The 18,691-nt window shown below is 40.6% G+C and overlaps 2 protein-coding genes across 4 annotated transcripts; both read left to right on the top strand.

Moving 5' to 3' along the window:
- The first annotated feature begins 1,775 nt into the window (after positions 1 to 1,775).
- Positions 1,776 to 18,453, top strand: LOC124139989. 3 transcript variants are annotated; one of them, XM_048384462.1, is made up of 8 exons: positions 1,776 to 2,018; positions 6,677 to 6,781; positions 9,019 to 9,339; positions 14,507 to 14,551; positions 14,684 to 14,740; positions 14,988 to 15,002; positions 16,028 to 16,118; positions 16,615 to 18,453. In XM_048384462.1, the coding sequence occupies exons 2-8, from the start codon at positions 6,712 to 6,714 to the stop codon at positions 17,222 to 17,224; spliced, it is 1,209 nt and encodes a 402-aa protein (XP_048240419.1). In that variant the 5' UTR covers positions 1,776 to 2,018; positions 6,677 to 6,711; the 3' UTR covers positions 17,225 to 18,453. The 3 variants fall into 3 exon arrangements, with proteins under 3 accessions (XP_048240419.1, XP_048240421.1, XP_048240420.1); XM_048384464.1 differs by lacking the exon at positions 14,684 to 14,740; XM_048384463.1 differs by lacking the exon at positions 14,988 to 15,002 and having other exon boundaries at positions 14,684 to 14,742; positions 16,030 to 16,118.
- Positions 4,455 to 6,560, top strand: LOC125373305 (proline-rich protein 36-like). The gene has a single exon (XM_048384305.1). It carries the CDS (start codon positions 4,455 to 4,457, stop codon positions 6,558 to 6,560), a length of 2,106 nt encoding a protein of 701 aa, XP_048240262.1.
- Positions 18,454 to 18,691: the final 238 nt, after the last annotated feature.

Genomic DNA, 18,691 nt, shown 5'->3' with positions numbered 1-18,691 from the left:
AATACAAATTGAATATAAATCGCTCGATTATCCTCTAATGAATGAAAACCTTATCCAAAGTAAGTATAATACAAGCCTACTTTAGGGATCAACGTATCGAACTTTACAAACAACTCAATGTGTCTGCAAAATAACCATGAACATTCTTTTGCTTAAGTAACGTAACTTTGGTCAAACATAAAAGTAAAATGCATAACTAAAGAAAGGCTTCTCTCTAAGCACAGCGTTTAAAACATTATTTTCAATTTAGTTCAGGAATTCACAAAGGGACAGTGATTTCAGTGAGTGAGTTTAACGTTGCTATGAACAATATTTCAGTTATATCACAGCGTTTCAGCTTCACGTGTGAGGAAAGTCTGACGTGATGCATGCAAGTACAACATTTACGATCCCGTTCCTGTTGGTAATGGCCGGTTCATTGTGTATAGTTAACACGACCTGACACGCACATGATAACCCAATGCAAATGTAGTCCGTAGTACATGTAACCAAGTGCAGTCAACAGCTGTAATTTCATATCAGTAGGACAGTTCTGTCCTGAAGTACTTTCTCTGTTATCAAGCTTCTATAGCTTTTGACGAGGGTATCTGCATTGTATACACCATAATAGCTGGGCAGTAAAAGCGGAACAGTTAGAAAAGGGGAGAGAGACATTTTGTGTCCCAGTACAAAAGAGCAATGGGCCTTTTGTCCCGGGTTATCAGTGAAGGAAGGTATAGTATTTCATATTACGTTATTTCCTGTCAGGAAAAGTTTAATCAAGCGCACACAACATTCTTACGTTAAACCAGATATGGTTGTCAAAGGATATAAAAGAATAAGGACGAGGTGGTATTCAGGCTGTTTGATATGTACATTCCGTGAAATATATGATGTTTAAGCGAGTGAAAGAGTGAGTATGGTTTTACGCCGCTTTTAGCAATATTCCAGCAATATCACGGCGGGGGACACCAGAAATGGGCTTCACACATTGTACCCATGTCGGGAATCGAACCCGGGTCTTCTGCGTGACGAGCGAACGCTTTAACCACTTGGCTACCCGACCGCCTCATATGCTGTTTAAACTGCAATGTGGTCAATACACTTGGAACGATAATAATGTAGTTACGTGACTTTTATCAAAACTGTGAAACTACACATTACCACCACCGCTATGGTGTAGTGGATTGAGCGTCTGCTTGGAGAGTGGAAGGTCGGTGTTTTGATCCCCTACCAACAGTGTCATCAAGATATGTTATGCGTTACCAAACTCAGCTGAAAGGGGAATATGCCAAGAAATGGGCGGACTCGAGTCAGTATAGAGTGTCTCAGTTGGATAAGGTATCTCTGTAGGCTAGCACCATAAAACTGACATATAGTCCGGACTAGTACCACTTTGATGAAACCCAAGAGCACGGGCATGGTGCTCTCAAACATAGCAACATATTCAGGACGAAGAATGAACTCAAACCCACGAGCATTGTGAACTAATCTTAAGCACCTAAAGGACGCAACTGTGTCCAGGGCCCCCGATGCAATTTTCCTAATTGACCTGCATGTGCATGTAACAACAAAGTGACAAAGCTTTGTGTTTTTGTATGGTACCTGTTATACATCATATATGTATGTGTACGGGATGTTTTGAAGAGGGCATGTTTGTAATGTCCCTGGTATGACCATCCAACACGACCTATTCATGTCAACACTGTCGGTGATAGATTATTCTAAAAGTGTCTTATGTCAGCAGGTGTTGTCGAGATATCGATACGTTATTATCTGCATAACAGACATCATATTTCAAATCACGTGACAATCACGTTACTGATGTAGTCTGTAAAGCAGTGACAAGTACCAACATATTGTGTTGTCTTGTACAGAGGAAGAAAGAACGCATCATACCAAGGACAGTTGTGTGTTGTCGTCGCACGGAATGATCAGTCAGGTGACACAGTTCCATGTAAACAAGGTAGAGCTTCTAGCTGACCTAAACGAACGCCACATTTTTTCTTTCCTTGATGACCTGAACGCACTTCAAACAGGTAAGGCCTTAATGGCATGGATTTAAGACGAATACCTAATAATGTTTAACAGTTTGTACGGTGATGTTCTGGAACGTGGTCCTGTGTACATCACAGAGGTCACATATCAGGCGAAATTAAGAAACATTGGTCGCGGATAGTAGATGCATAGGTGACCATAATATGTGTTATCGTCTTATGGAGGTGACTTGTCTGAAATATGTACCTGGTACCTGGAAGAGTGTGTATGTTACACATCTAGCGCCGCACAGGCAGTTTGGGTTGCACGCTCCCCGGGACGGTGAGAACAGAGATCCTGGGCACATCTGATCATGAGTAACAATGGTGCACTGTAAGCATGATATCGAACATTGAAAAACGCAATACAAATGAATTAGTGTTCACAGATTAAAATAACAACATGCAGCAAAGAGGGGTTGGGAGATCCTGTCACATTCAGGCTTGTTAGTCTCATCATCAGCTCAGGGCCCTTGCCCCCTCTACACGCAACTCAGACAGCGAATGGGACATTTCCCAAGATGCGCTGACTAGTCAAACCCACCCAGAACTTGTGAAGACTCCCCAACACTACAGCATTCTGCATTATCAAGATTGTCAGAAGGGCTTTATTTATAGAAGGGCAGCAAATCCGGGTATTCTCACAATGTCAGACAACAGATTGGGAGTACCAAACTTAAGGCACCGAGACTAATGGGGAGTCGGACAACTTGGTACTTGGGATGCAATCGTGACATTTCGAAAGCGAGTTCCGCATATTTGCCATGTGTTTCCTGAATCTTGTCAATCACATTAGCGTCAAAAGGGACAGAAAATTCTTTAGATTTGTCAAAAAAGACAAGATCAGGTTTGTTGGCCTGGATAGATATGAGGCTGTATACGGGCCTATTCCGAAGAATAAGGGTCGTGTCATGGATGGACTTTTGTATCAAAACCACAAGCATTGCGAAGAAGGTAATAAAATGATCGAACCATTCCATCATTTTGCTTAGGATACTGTGTTTGTGTTAAAGCTGTGTATCCACTGACAACGTGTTGGATAGTCTCATTAAATTCATTTCATAATCTACATTTCCTATTTACATTTTGATGCAAAATCTCACATTGACGGTTTCGAGTGGGAAGTGGCTGGCCCCGAGCAGCAAACAGAAAGCCTACTGTTTCACTTTTCAGGCCAGTCAACTTTATCCAAAGAGAGGACTCTGCGGGGCTGCTGATCTTATCAAAACACTGCACATAAACGCGATGCAGTTGTCGTTCAGATAGCCTGTCTCTGGAAATCTGAGTCTTTACAGATGTGATACAGTGAGTGAGTGAGTATGGTTTAACGCCGCTTTTAGCAATATTCCAGCAATATCACGGCGGGGGACACAAGAAATGGGCTTCACACATGTACCCATGTCGGGAATCGAACCCGGGTCTTCGGCGTGACGAGCGAACGCTTTAACCACTAGGCTACCCGACCGCCCCTGATGTGATACAGCAATTCGCTTGGTTGACACTCATTTCTGTACCATCAACATTGACATTGTGATTATGTCCGACATCCTCCGACATTATCATCATCATCATCATCATCATCATCATCATCATCATCATCATCATCATCATCATCATCATCGTCGTCGTCATCGTTATTATTATTATTATTATTATTATTATTATTCATTATTCCGCGTATTTCATTTATATTTCAATTTGCTTAGTAAGCAATATATCGTGATGTGGGTCATTAATTCCATCTACCAATTACTCTCGTAAAGGATGAGGCTGACTGCGTGGAGTGTAAATTGAAGATTGTCAAATACAATGTACAAATGTAATGCTGCTGGGAATAATACAATCATGACCATGAACTGTGTGATACTAGTCAGTGGCCGACTAGAAAATTAATATATATTCATACGCCTTATACGTTTAACTTCAAGATTTAAATTTTAATGTATGAAAAAAACGTTTTTAACTGGTCGGAGTGCAACGCCCATCGCCATGTGTTCTGAAAAACCATGAAATCCTGGTTCGAGGGGTAGATGTAAATGTAATGAAATTACAAAGAAACAAATGCGGATGATTATATTATAAATAACATTGCGTTTGGTAGCGTAAAGTGGAAGCGCAATGTTTCGATGTAAATCCATTTAATTGCATTCCTCTAATGCAGGGTGGCCACTTACATGTACGTTTTCTCGATACGAGCTATCAGTAACAATTTAAATTAATACTGTTGTATCAGGAAGTTTGCATTATTGACAAGTAGGGGGCCTAGACACCTCACAAGGTAGATCCTCTTTGTAAAGGTCATTGCTATTCATTTCATTTACTGTCATATCGTGGTCACAAGAAGTTTACCATAATGGTTTGCTTAACGTGTTAGGGCATTTCATCGTTTAGTGTGACTTAATCTCACAACTTGATAACAGGTCTCGCGGGGAAGGACTAATGTCATTGATTTCCTCCCACTCCAGACTATCTCTCACCCAGACTATCTCTCACCACAGACCATCTCTCACCCCAGACTATCTCGCACCACAGACTATCTCTCACCCCAGACTATCTCTCACCACAGACAATCTCTCACCCCAGACTATCTCTCACCACAGACAATCTCTCACCCCAGGCTATCTCTCACCCCAGACTGTCTCTCACCCAGACTATCTCTCATCCAGACTATCTCTCACCACAGACTATCTCTCACCCCAGACTATCTCTCACCCAGACAATCTCTCACCCCAGACTATCTCTCACCCAGACTATCTCTCACAGCAGACTATCTCTCATCCAGACTATCTCGCACCCAGACAATCTCTCACCCCAGACTATCTCTCACTCCAGACTGTCTCTCACCCATACCATCTCTCACCCCAGACTATCTCTCACCCCAAGACTATATCTCACCCAGACTATCTCTCACCCCAGACTATCTCTCATCCAGACTATCTCTCACCCAGACCATCTCTCACCTCAGACCATCTCTCACCACAGACAATCTCTCACCCAAGACTATCTCTCACCCCAGACAATCTCTCACCCCAGACTATCTCTCACCCAGACTATCTCTCACCCCAGACTATCTCTCACCACAGACCATCTCTCACCCCCAGACTATCTCTCACCCAGATTATCTCTCACCCGACTATCTCTCATCCAGACTATCTCTCACCCAGACTATCTCTCACCACAGACCATCTCTCACCCCCAGACTATCTCGCACCCCAGACTATCTCTCACCCAGACTATCTCTCACCACAGACTATCTCTCACAGCAGACTATCTCTCACCACAGACCACCTCTCACCCAAGACTATCTCTCACCCCAGACTATCTCTCACCCCAAGACTATCTCTCACCCCAGACTATCTCTCACCCCAGACTATTTCTCACCACAGACCATCTCTCACCCCAGACTACTTCTCACCCCAAGACTATCTCGCACCCCAGACAATCTCTCACCCCAGACTATCTCTCACAGCAGACTATCTCTCACCCCAGACTATCTCTCACCACAGACCACCTCTCACCCCAGACTATCTCTCACCCCAGACTATCTCTCACCCCAGACTATCTCTCACCCCAGACTATCTCTCACAGCGGCTATCTCTCACCCCAGGCTATCTCTCACCACAGACCATCTCTCACCCTAGACTATCTCTCGTCCCAGACTATCTCTCACCCCAGACCATCTCTCACACCAGACTATCTCGCACCACAGACTATCTCTCACCCCAGACTATCTCTCACCACAGACAATCTCTCACCCAGACTATCTCTCACCCCAGACTATCTCTCACCCCAGACTATCTCTCACCCCAGACTATCTCTCACCCCAGACTATCTCTCACCCCAGACTATCTCTCACCCCAGACTATCTCTCATCACAGACCATCTCTCACCCCAGACAATCTCTCACCCCAGACTATCTCTCATCACAGACCATCTCTCATCACAGACCATCTCTCACCCCAAGTTATCTCGCACCCCAGACTATCTCTCACCACAGACAATCTCTCACCCCAGACTATCTCTCACCACAGACCATCTCTCACCCCAGACTATCTCGCACCCCAGACTATCTCTCACCCCAGACTATCTCTCACCACAGACTATCTGTCACCCAGACTATCTCTCACCCAAGACTATCTCTCACCCCAGACTATCTCTCACCCAGACTTTCTCTCACCACAGACCATGTCTCACCCCAGACTATCTCGCACCCCAGACTATCTCTCACCCCAGACTATCTCTCACCCCAGACTATCTCTCACCCCAGACTGTCTCTCACCCAGACTATCTCTCACCCCAGACTATCTCTCACAGCAGACTATCTCTCACCACAGACCACCTCTCACCCCAGACTATCTCTCACCCCAGACTATCTCTCACCACAGACTATCTCTCACCCCAGACTATCTCTCACCTCAGACTATCTCTCACCCCAGACTATCTCTCACCACAGACTATCTCTCACCCCAGACTATCTCTCACCCCAGACTATCTCTCACATCAGACTATGTCCCTCATGATAACATGTTGGCTGCATTCATATAGTGTTGATACCCACCTGTACGACATGACCGTCACATATATGCAGGCGGTGTTTAACAAGGAAGTAAGTTTTTTTTGACAATACAAATTTAAACCCTTTACATTTTGTGTCTTTTAAGATGCGCTGATCATGACGCGGTGAAATGTCAACATTATGACGAAGTCTATGATCGTTTGGAAATGTTTCATCGTTTTTGGCTACATGCTTCAACCCGTTTATACAGGTAAGACAGACATTTGCAAATGCATATAGAGATCGGCAGCTGAAATAAGTACAGCTTGTCATATCTACATACACAAAATATTTGAGGTGTATGCATTTTTGCTCATGTAAACCATATATGAGTGTACTCACATACGGCGGCGATATTCATTGCAAACATCTAATTCAAAACGTTACCAGAAACCCGGTAATAGTTCTTAACTGATGGTGTTCTTAATGACGGGTTGTGGACTTTCTTGGACATTGTATTCAACATAGTGATGTAATGGAAATCTACTCCGTTTGCATGGACAGTATTGTTCGAGGGAATAACAAACATCGGCTATGGCGAACGGGAACGGACGGCTACCTCTTTGTCCGTCCAAAGTAAACTATGTGTTGTTTTTTGTTCAGTAGAAAAAATTGGCAATATTGATTGTCCTATGTAATCGCAAGACACTTACGTCCACGAGGGGGGCATTCCGATCAGTACCTGATGTGACCACTGTGTGCCGTCATCACTGCTTTACACATCCTTGGCACAAGCTGAATAAGTCTACGGATTCTGTCCTCTGGAATTCTCCTCCAAACTTCATGCAACGCGTTGGCCAGTTGTGTAAGTGTCTGCGGTGTATGTTGTGGTGTACGTCTATCTACTTCATCCCACAGATACTGTATCGGGTTTAGGTCCTGAGATCTGGAAAGCTATGGCAAGACATTAACGTTTGAATTATGTTGGAAGTCAACAGTGACACGAGTTGTGTGTGGTGTAATATTGTCATGTTGAAGCCATCCCTTCTGGTAGTTGATAACCGGAAGAAGGTGACGTTGAACAATTTGGTCGATGTACCGATTTGCTGTCAGATTCCCCTAAACCACCACCTGGTCAGATCTTCGTGTGTAGGATATGGCTCCCTCCACCAACACACTTCCGACACCGAATCGGTCAACCTGTCGAGCGCAGTTTGGTGCAAAACGTTCACACGCTGTCTTCCATCTCGGCGTTGAAGAAGAAATCGTGATTCATCACTGAACCAGACTGGCCGCCAGTTTCATGTCTTTACATTTATATTGCTCTGCCCCATACGTTGTCGTCGATGCAAACGTCTCAATACAAGGACAAACACCGGTCTTCTGGGTCAACTTCTCACCTCTTGCAGGTGACTCATGATTGTTTTGGCCGATGCCCTCCTCAAACCAATTTCCTGCTGCCTCAAAGGGATGTAGCAATCTTGCGAAGGGTTGGCGACTCTTGTTCCACCCTTCTCAGGCGATCCTTGGTTGAATTAGTCGCGTATACCGATCCAATGGACGAGATGTGGCGCTGATGTACGTTGACTAGTACTCTCCAGTTGCAAGACGTTCTGTGGCGATGGTGCGGTTGTATTTGTATTACTGTTTCATGAGTAAATAAAATTAACATTCTCACTATCTACAAAGCGTTTCTTTTTTTAAGAGAGTATGATACCGAAGCACATGATGGTAATAATCTCTGTATCACATGATATTATTTTTAAAATATCTACAGGACGGTTATGAAGTAATTTCATTCATTCAAGTAGCTTTTGAAAGTATGTATGAATACAATTTGTGAGTGAACCACCATATTATGCAAAATGACACGGGCCCATGTTTGTAGCAATGGGAAACCCATATCCAAGCAAACCGAGAACGTTATATGAATCAATAGTTTAATGAGAAGAAGGCATCGCATTGATGTATGGGGCTCGAAAAGTAGTTTCTGCTAGGCGACCTCATTTGCATATAGATCGGATCGTAATATGAAGTTTATGGTATTTATTTAAGCATTTATATCATAAACGGTGCTTTCAGCGATCTTACAATACATGTATATATGTACATGTATCTCTATAATATCAATTTGTTATCAACGACCCTTACATGTTCCCTGACTTTACTAACACATGCATATGCATGTCTGACCAATGAGTAAGTACATAGGCAAAAACATTGTGTTGTGGACAGTATAGATAGCGATATTATAACCATAAATACTCCTTTCAAACAAATTTCATCTCACAGTAAATGTTCATACATACATGATGTGACGTGTCCTCCATGTGGATGCTTTACTAACACATGTATATGAATGCCTGACCAATGAGTAAGTATATTGCGAAAACATTGTGTTCTTGACAATGTAGACAGAGATATTATAACCAGAAGTGCTACTTTTAAACTCATTTCATCTCACAGTAAATGTTCATACATGCATGATGTGACGTGTCCTCCATGTAGGTGCCACACAGCCCAGTAAAGCATGCTATGGTTCCGCTGGAAACCCCTGTACTCGGCATGACATCAGCTGCAACAGCACCCAGAAGATCGCCATCTATGACGCCTACTACACTAACAATACAGGGTGTGCAGTAACAGGTCTCTCTAATTGCGACACAGTGAACCCGGACAATGTGACAGAACATGGATATCACAGGTTCAACAACACCGAGCTGGTGTCCCTTTACAACAACTGTTCAACAGAGAATCAGTGTGTGTATCGTGCTCCCCGGCGTGGTGCAGCTCGTGCATTCTCCGTTGTGGAATATCAGTGTATCAAGAGTAAGTGTGTTTTGATGGACACTAATTGATTTAATTGTAACTAATGGGTTTCGATAAAAAACAAATCAGACTCGCTGTTGGTATTTTGCTCAAAGTCAAGATGCATTTATTGTAGACTGTTGTAAAACATCAATGCATCGACCCCCTGCATCCACTCGCGATCATGCAGAGAAAGGCTAATTCTGTAGCAAATGTGTGTCATGTGGCGATTTTTGAAGTTATGTTATTCGTGTCAGTTTTTAATTATCCATATTCGTCACAAATGAGACTGCAATTCACACACAACAACATATTCACTATCAAACGTGCTCTGAATAGTTAATTATCCGTCCCTTTCAGTCACCACTTGAAAAAGAACACGCAAGACGAAATAGTTACTACTATCAAACGCATGGTAGACTTTATCATGATTACACCTCGATAAATATATGACGACAACATTCCCCAATTACTAATAACTAGCAATTGACAGTTAAGAGGTGTGCAGGCGGGCTACGGTGTTCCTAGCTGGGTCTTCCAACGGAGTATATATGTTGTAATGACGGGGTAATGTCAAGTAGTTAGAATCTGAATATCGGTGTGTACATGGATAATAAACTGGTTTGTTTTTTGGTTTGTTTGTTTAACGCCACACTGAGCAATATTCCAGCTATATGACATCGGCCTGTATATAATCGAGTCTGGACCAGACAATCCAGTGATTGATATCATGAGCATCGATCCACGCAATTGAGATCAATGACATGCATCAACCAAGTCCGCAAGCCTGGCCACCCGATCCCGTTAGTGGCCTTTTACGACAAGGATAATTAACTGGAATTCAAACATACATGACACGGACGACAGGCTTAAAACAGCCCAAAAGCACATGACCGACTTGAACTCGGTATAAGTATGTAATGATATATATGAGAGAGAGAGAGAGAGAGGGAGGGAGGGAGGAAGAGACAGAGTGAGGGAGAGAGAGAGAGAAAGAGAGAGACATTTCTTTATTTACGGGCTTTATGCGTTATATTTTAGACATACAGTTACACGCAAGTAATATACTCTTCAAGGGTGCTTAAACATTTATGGCTCTAGTGCTTTTTTCAATTTTCGATTCCCGACATGGGTACAATGTGTGAAGCCCATTTATGGTGTCCCCGCCGTGATATTGCTGGAATATTGCTAAACGCGGCGTAAAACCATACTCACTTACTCACTCTTTTATCAATTACTAACAGGGCCAGAAGTAAGGCTTTTCGGTGAATACCTTTTGCAGAATACACTTAGATTGGTCCACCTGGTCTCTGTTACCTGTACTTTCTACTTCTACAATAATCCGGGGGAATAATCTAAGACGACGAGCCTGGCTGTGCAGAGTTACGTCCCTTGGGCACGGAAGAAAACTAATATTGTTGGCTCGAATCCCGGTTTGCCCCGATTATGTTTCTAGGTTTGCAGCATGACACCAGTGCTGGGTTTCATCAAAGTGGTAAACGTCTTAGACCTGCAATACTCCTGGCTGTCTTCCAAGCTGAATACTATATAAACTGAATACTCACTCACTCTGAAATAATCCACAGACGACAAAACACACCATGACGTCATCAGATTCACTTATATCCTTAATGTTAAACCTTCCAATGTTTTCATTGGCCACACTTGTGGCCGAATACAGAGACCGAGACCCATTGTGTTTAAGAAACGGGGACTTAAAAGGATACCCCCCTACTTCAAATACATTTTCAACAAAACAATTTTAACTTGATATCATGTGACTTGACATGTTTCATATATTCCCGGAGGAAAATCTGGTGTCACTTCTTATCAATTTGACGTAACACGTCACGTTTTCAAAACAAAAATTAGGAACAAGCAGCCAGTCATTAAGTGGCTCACATTAAGTCGGTATGATTCTGGTTTCTGTGCCCGCATTATAATTACCTGTACAAAACATGGGAAATAAAGCAAATGTTAAGGTGATACGATTAACGTAAAAACGACAATGCTACTGTCATGAAGTTGCTGGTGGTTTGTGTGTAAGTTGCTGAATTTATGTTATTGGATCAATTTAAGATAAAAGCTGCCAATTTTTTTTCGAAGATGATGTTTTCACTTCCATGACTTAGACCACTGTCCCAAACCCCGATAGTGACAGTTTGGATAATTTTAATGGTTTGTCTCCCTATGGCATTACCGATTCTGAGAAGCCGTACTTTGAATCTTTTTCCTACATCAGTGACACTGATGATGTATCAACGTTTGAAAAGGCAGAAATAGTTATGAACAACGTATAGTGAAGTCAACTCCAGAAATTTCCGACAAAACTGACAATAAGCTGATATCAATGTGCGAAGCTGAGGAGAAGACTTGACACAGTTTGATCACAGATGCGTCTTCTAGGTTTGAAGAGGAAATGTCCTCTTTTTAGGCAGGCATGGTATGTATTTCGTTGAGCAAGTTAACTTTAGCAGTCGTTGATTATTCCTTTTATTCGAAACATTACAAAAGTCGCTTGTGTCAGCATTCATTTAGCATTGTGTACATGTACAGAATCTGTAATGTTTCGACTCTTAAATAAATATGAATAAATATCATATACATTTTCTTGATTTGTCCAATGGCAAATAATCGAATAGTTTAGTAAGTAGTAACGTGTATAACAAATGTTAGAATGGAATTTTACTATATGATATATGTCACATATATATTAATTCACAAAGCCTCAAACATTATGTATATCGGAAACGTTAGAAAAAAAATGTATCGAGAATCGTTCAACAATCGTAGATTTGATTACACAGGAAAACAATGTCATGAAAAACTGAAGTTTTAAAGACAAAGTGAAACTATGAAGCGTAATTTAGCGGCGTTATCACTTAATTTAAGTGAGCATTATGTAAAAAAATAACCATAATGTGATCTAGTAGCAACGACTATTGCATCTACGCAGTCATCGACTCCAGTTGATAAAAGATTAATGTCATTGTTAAATCGTTCTCGTTTTATAAGTAAACATATACATACATGTTAATCAATGACGTGTTGAGGCTACAGGATTATTCCTCATTTCAGATTCGTTGACAGCACCACGAGTGAGTAAGTGAGTGAGTGAGTTTCGTTAACTCCTCTGACTGCCCCACGAGTAAAATGTGATAGTGGGTGAAGAGTTTTAAGGTGTATCAAAGTAACGCAGAGATTAGCAGAAGACAGCTATATACGTCCTGGTTTGACGGAATTCGGAGACATGGCCAAGGATGAGCTGACGGTTCAGATTATCCTCCAGACACTCTGTATAGATTCGTCATCTGCAGTCAGTTATACCTGGATTATCAGATACGGGATACTTTGGATAATGCCATGAAAATACTTTTAGGGACCCTGGAGGAAGAAGACGTTCTATGGTCTAAAGGTGTTTGCGAAGCAACAACCAGGACACGATGAGCTGTATCACTGGTATTAACTTTGCATTACATGGTGGGCAGGAACACAGCAATTTGCGCAGTGGACCAGCTTCACTATTTCAGATCTATCAAGGTGAAGGGGAGTGAGTATGGTTTTACGCCGCTTTTATCAATATTCCAGCAATATCACGGCGGGGGACACCAGAAACGGGCTTCACACATTGTACCCATGTCGGGAATCGAACCCTTCGACGTGACGAGCGAACGCTTTAACAACTAGGCTACCCCACCATCCCTGTCAAGGTGAAGAAGGTAGGTGTCTAATGTACAGTAAGAAAAGGTAAAAAACCAACAGTGAAGGGCTCAAACATGGCAGACATTGTTAGCTGACGAACATCCGGGCAATGCTTACAGATGTGCACAGTGTTGTGAAATTGTTTTAAAAGTGGCGCTTGCTGTTCATCGCCAACTATACCAGATGCTTTTTATTTGCAACCACTGGAATAACCGTCTTGGAAGCGTACTACAGAATATCAGATGAAAGTTGTAAGCACTGTCATTCAAGGAAATACCAGTTTTACCGCGGAGCCTTCCTATGAGATTCGTGTATCCAAACACAGAACATTGCGATCAACATAAATCTGCATGCAACTGAAATTGATGTAATTATTGTTTACTAAATGACGATGTACTTCTTCATCATTAAAATTGTCAATGTCATCGTATCCTTGTATTTCATCTGTTTTCTTGTCCGGGTATGTGCTGACTTTCCTCCAGCTTGATTTTCGACTCGTACTGCGAGTGGTCCTAGTACTACAGGTCACATTAAATATAATATTCGCTCTACGGTCTTCGATACTGGAAGCCCCTCCATTCAATAAAAATATGGTGTGCGAAAAATAGAATGACGTCACAAGTGTTACGTAACTGAGACAAAAGTGTTCTAAAGTAAAATGTTATGTGGAAAAGGACTCAGTGTGCGCCTAAAATCATACAAGTCATATTAGAAAGGTGGAAAGTATCATCTGACAATCATGAATTGTTCTAAACGTGCCCTCTCCTGGCAAGATAACGGCGATGATTAGATAAGGTGCTTTCATGACCCTCATGTTAATTATCTTAATGTTTCTAATGACCGAAACTATGAATGTAGCAGGAGGTAAATTACTGAACACCAGTGGAGGAGATGCAGAGGGATTATCTCAAGTCTCACTCATCCACAGAGAAAATAGGATGCCTAATTCTACAATGGAAACAATCAATTATATGTGCAGCTTGAAGTCTTATATCATTGCTACAAGCATATCAGTGTATGCTCTCGACGCGAGGTTAGGACGAGGAACTTAAGGGCAATGCTTCTTAAAGTTATCTGTCCTACCTCAGAATGAGATCTCAATGACTTTTTGAGAGACTTAACGTAACAGCGGAACTCCCAATATTTCTTAACTTCGTGGATTTTCCAAGATCATTATCTGCCTTAATGTGGCTTCTGATTAATGGTAAGAATGAGAAGTCGTACCTAAGCCAGTCCTGATACAATACAATCAAAGATCTAGGTGTATTTCTATTAACCAAAATGTTGTTTTTTGACCGTAGAGTGAAACTGCATCACCAGCAGTAGTTTTAATTATTGTGTAGTTAATATTTCACGATATATTTTTTCAGTGCTTGTATAAATACACACACATATATACACATGTGACAAATGGGTTATACGTCTAATTCCGGATAAACAGTAAGATTAACTGACAGTATGATATTAAGTTTGTTATATATTGCAGCTTCAGACCCTGTTAATGTGACGTGTGAACCAGTGACAGGCGAAGGTAGGCCAGAGTTATATCCAGATTTTCACTGTATAGAGTTCATATACATGTTGTATAATCGCATCCTTAAAATGCTATTGCAACGTTTAATATTTTGTATCAAAATATCCAATATAGTTTCCGTTCAAACAGGTACAAATACAGGAACAACAATTTCCTCAAAAGATTATAACAACCATATTTCAACAGGTAATGTTAGTTTTGCAGCATATAGACAATTAGTAGATTCTATTGTGTAGTTAATTGGAGTTCTGACTATCAGAAAAGAGAATTAATTTAAGCTTTACGCTGTGTAACAACGCATTGAAACCATACGGCTACACTCACTTTTGCCACTATCGCTAAAGTCGGATGCACAGTATTTCTTCAGTCCAGTCTGTAATGACAAACTCCTCACTAAAACATATCTAACAGACAATGATCATTCTGATTTCAGAAACTTCATCGAAAGGTAAATATTACTTGTTAGCTTTGTTAATCCTAAGAGCTTGTAATTAATAATAGTTTGCACCTCAAAGCCGATACGTTGTATCCTTGTTACATCCACATTTATATCCAAATAAAACAAAGATGCACATATAAATTGATATTGTAGGAGTTGCGTTTCAAATGCCCACTCTTCAGTATATCTCCCCATCGTGATGTATGCATTTCGTAACGTGTTATGAATTACCTCCTAGCCAATTTGTCAAATATGAAAACTTGGTAAATACAGTAATCTCCGTTTATAACGAACACGCTTATGGTGAACAGACGGATATAACGAACTTTTTTGTTGTCCCGGACACTTGCTGTATATATGCTTATGACAAACTACGGTTATAAAGAACTAGAATGAGTGGTCCCTTTGAGTTCGTTATAACTGTGGTTTAACTGTAGAAAGTATATTATCATCAACGATCATATTCTCTTATTATGTGATATCAAATAGATTAACAATAGATATGATTCCAACAGCGACGATGTATTGGAAAAGAAGTTAGTCCAAACTTGATTCTGACGGATCCTTTTAATGACAGTAACTGATGCAAGAGATAAAAGAAAAAAAAAAGATGTTCAAATAAAGGATGAATTGAAATATGTATGTCTGTTATGGTAAATTCAAAATTGACGTTGATATATTTCATGTCTGTTTGTTGGTGGTCTGTAAATAATCGAATCTGGACCAAACAATTCAGTTATAATGAGGTTTCAATCAGACACATCAATCAAGTTAGTGAGCATGACCACCTGATCCCGTTAGTCGCCTCTTATGGCAAGTGTGGATTACTGAAGACCAATTCTAACCCGTATCTTCACGAGGGTATTGTATGTGCCAATGGTAAATACCAATTAGCAGCAGAGAACGTTTTGGAAGGACGTTAATCGTCAGGCAGTAATGCAAGCATTCACAATGTGAAATTTTTGTATACCCAACATAATGTATAATGATATATTATTATAATAATTAAGCTACATATATTTGTTCGATCTCAGTCGACACTGGTGCAATTATTGGTGGAGTTGTGGCCACAGTCGTAGCAATATTGGTTGTAACATTGGTATCAGTGTGGCTTATACGAAATAGGTAAGTATTTTTTTATGTATTCAAATATATCTGTCAAATTAAATACACTAATTATTCCCAGTAAAGCTATCCTACTATAGAATTTATACAGTGTGTCAGTGTCAAACTTCGGTTTTGAAACACAAGGATACGCCCGTTTCTTCTTCAGAAATAATCTCTAAACAAGAATCTTGCAATTATATACAAAACGGTCTCATCAGTTATTACCTTTTGACTACATATTACACTTGTATACGTTTGAGCCAAATAAATCGAGAGCGATCTACGTTTTTGTTCAAAGGGTTAAACATCGTAGAACATCGTTGAACCCTATAAACTTCAGCGAGACTCGCATTCATAAACCGTGAACGTCACTGAAAGATCCTAAGATTATAACCCAGACAAATTTGTATTGATCATTCAAATCAAGAATGTATTTAAATGTGTTCTTCATAATACTGCTGTATGTACATGTATCACTGATTATGTCACCTTGTATCTCTGAACTGACTTCCAGACGAGCGAAAGGTGAAGGAAAAGAGAAGACCGCATCATTTCCTCTGGATGTACAGCCTGGCATGGCATACAGTTTGGCCGGTAAAACCCCACAGAACAACTACCATGAAATCCAGGATCTTAAGACACAGAGCGGTGATTATGATTACGCTACCGCGGATGGTATGGAGATTCCTCAAATTGCAAACACATATTTCATTCTTGAACAAGCTGAGAAGCAGAATGCAGAACAGTTTTCGAAAGCCTCTACCACTGAAAGTGATTATGATCACATCGGAGTCAAAGCATCCCCACAGACCAGTGGCTACGACACAACAGCCTCGGTGGCTCAACCTTCACATACAGGAGGAACAATTGGAGAAGACAATTATGGTTACAATCTTTTCCACAAGAAAACCAACCCGCAGATACACCAGAATGACTATGACACCGCTGCTTCTGCAACTAAGGCAGTAGCACAACTGAGTATGACCGATAGGAACACTGATGATGATGACTATGACCATTTCCCTAGGGTGACCAATCATCCTGAAACTGTTAGTTCGCCGTATGATACTGCATCGGGAATGGCAGACAAGTCTGATTATTCGATTGCAGGACCAATGAAATGAGCATATCCCTAAAATGGAATATGTTTTTGTGTGCTGTGTTCCGAATATCTCGATGGTTACCTTGAACTTGACAATGTCCTCAGTTGTGGCACCAAACATTTTCGTATTCACATAACGCTGTTTTGTATATCAGAAATAACTATTTTGGACGCATATGTTTAAGGCTGAACAAGGGTAAACCAGTCGTCTAAGGCGCCACAATTCCCAGTGCCACGATCTATGCATATGATCATGTGTTCGAGCCCCAGTTTCGCCTTGGTCAATTAAAGATTATAGCATTGTCAGCACTATTCCCGTAGTTGAGGGGTTTGTCAAAATGAGAAACATTTAAGATTTGCTGTTCTTCCATATAGATCTGAAACGTCAGCTGTAATAATGCTTATTCGCTTTCACTTTAATCCTTCCATGTATTTAAACAGTCTTTGGATTCCCACCGTTATCAGATGTGTCACTTTGATAATTCTTAAATAGTTTATGTTAAGTAATTGCATACAATTTCAACGTAAATACCAATTAAGCACAATGAATACGTGTACATGTATATAAGTATGATTCACCCGTGAATAATCGTTTTTTTACCGAGCGTTACAGTGTATTTCTTCTTAATATAAGTGTGATTACTTCAATTCATGCTATTACTACCAAGTATTTTACCGTTTGTGTAACATTATTCTGGGCCACTATGGCTATTTTTGTTCATATTGGATGATACATATTACAGTATCAATTCTTCACCGTTTCTGTAACTTTGATTTGGACATTGCTTTTCATGTACATAATTTCCTTGATGACGAAAAAGCATTAGCAGCCAACTCCATCAACACAGTCCATCATAGTTAGGCTCAGAACTTATCAGTCACCGCTCATGCCTTGAACATTTTACAGTGTTTGCACAGGTCTTTTAACCAGATAGCACATAGTCCTCAATAATTATAATGCAATTGTAATAGCATTCCGGTGGTATCCAAATACTGGAGTGGGGTCTTTCCATGGGCAAGCTGATCCTTCAGTATACCAAGCCGATTGTCGTGATCAATTTCGCTTAACCTATCAACTCTGACAATATGGGGAAATAGTTAATTTCTTATTTTAATTGTCTCAGTGTGCCCACTAAACTACATATAATAACAAACTCTTTGTTTTTCTTTTCTGCGTTTTCTTATTTCATATCAAAACTCTTCTGTAAATATAACCTGTTTGATCAACGAATAAAGGTCCATTTGATTTTATGTTTTTACATTTTTTTCTTAATTATTTAACCAGTATCTGGTGAAGGAATTTGATTATTGGTAAATGTTTAGTTCAAAAGTTTTATCTTTATTTAGGCCATTACCAAAAGGAGTATAGATATTTGCAGGGCACGCTTGTGATGACACAGTGATGACCATCAAACACGGTCTATCAATGACAACACTGTCAGTGACATATCACTGTTAAAACCGTCTTACATTGTATGTAAATGTGTGT

This window comes from Haliotis rufescens, unplaced genomic scaffold, assembly GCF_023055435.1.
Source record: "Haliotis rufescens isolate VD_foot unplaced genomic scaffold, xgHalRufe1.0.p SCAF_5, whole genome shotgun sequence".
NCBI classification, from domain to species: domain Eukaryota; kingdom Metazoa; phylum Mollusca; class Gastropoda; order Lepetellida; family Haliotidae; genus Haliotis; species Haliotis rufescens.
This window is presented reverse-complemented; position numbering and strand designations above follow the sequence as displayed.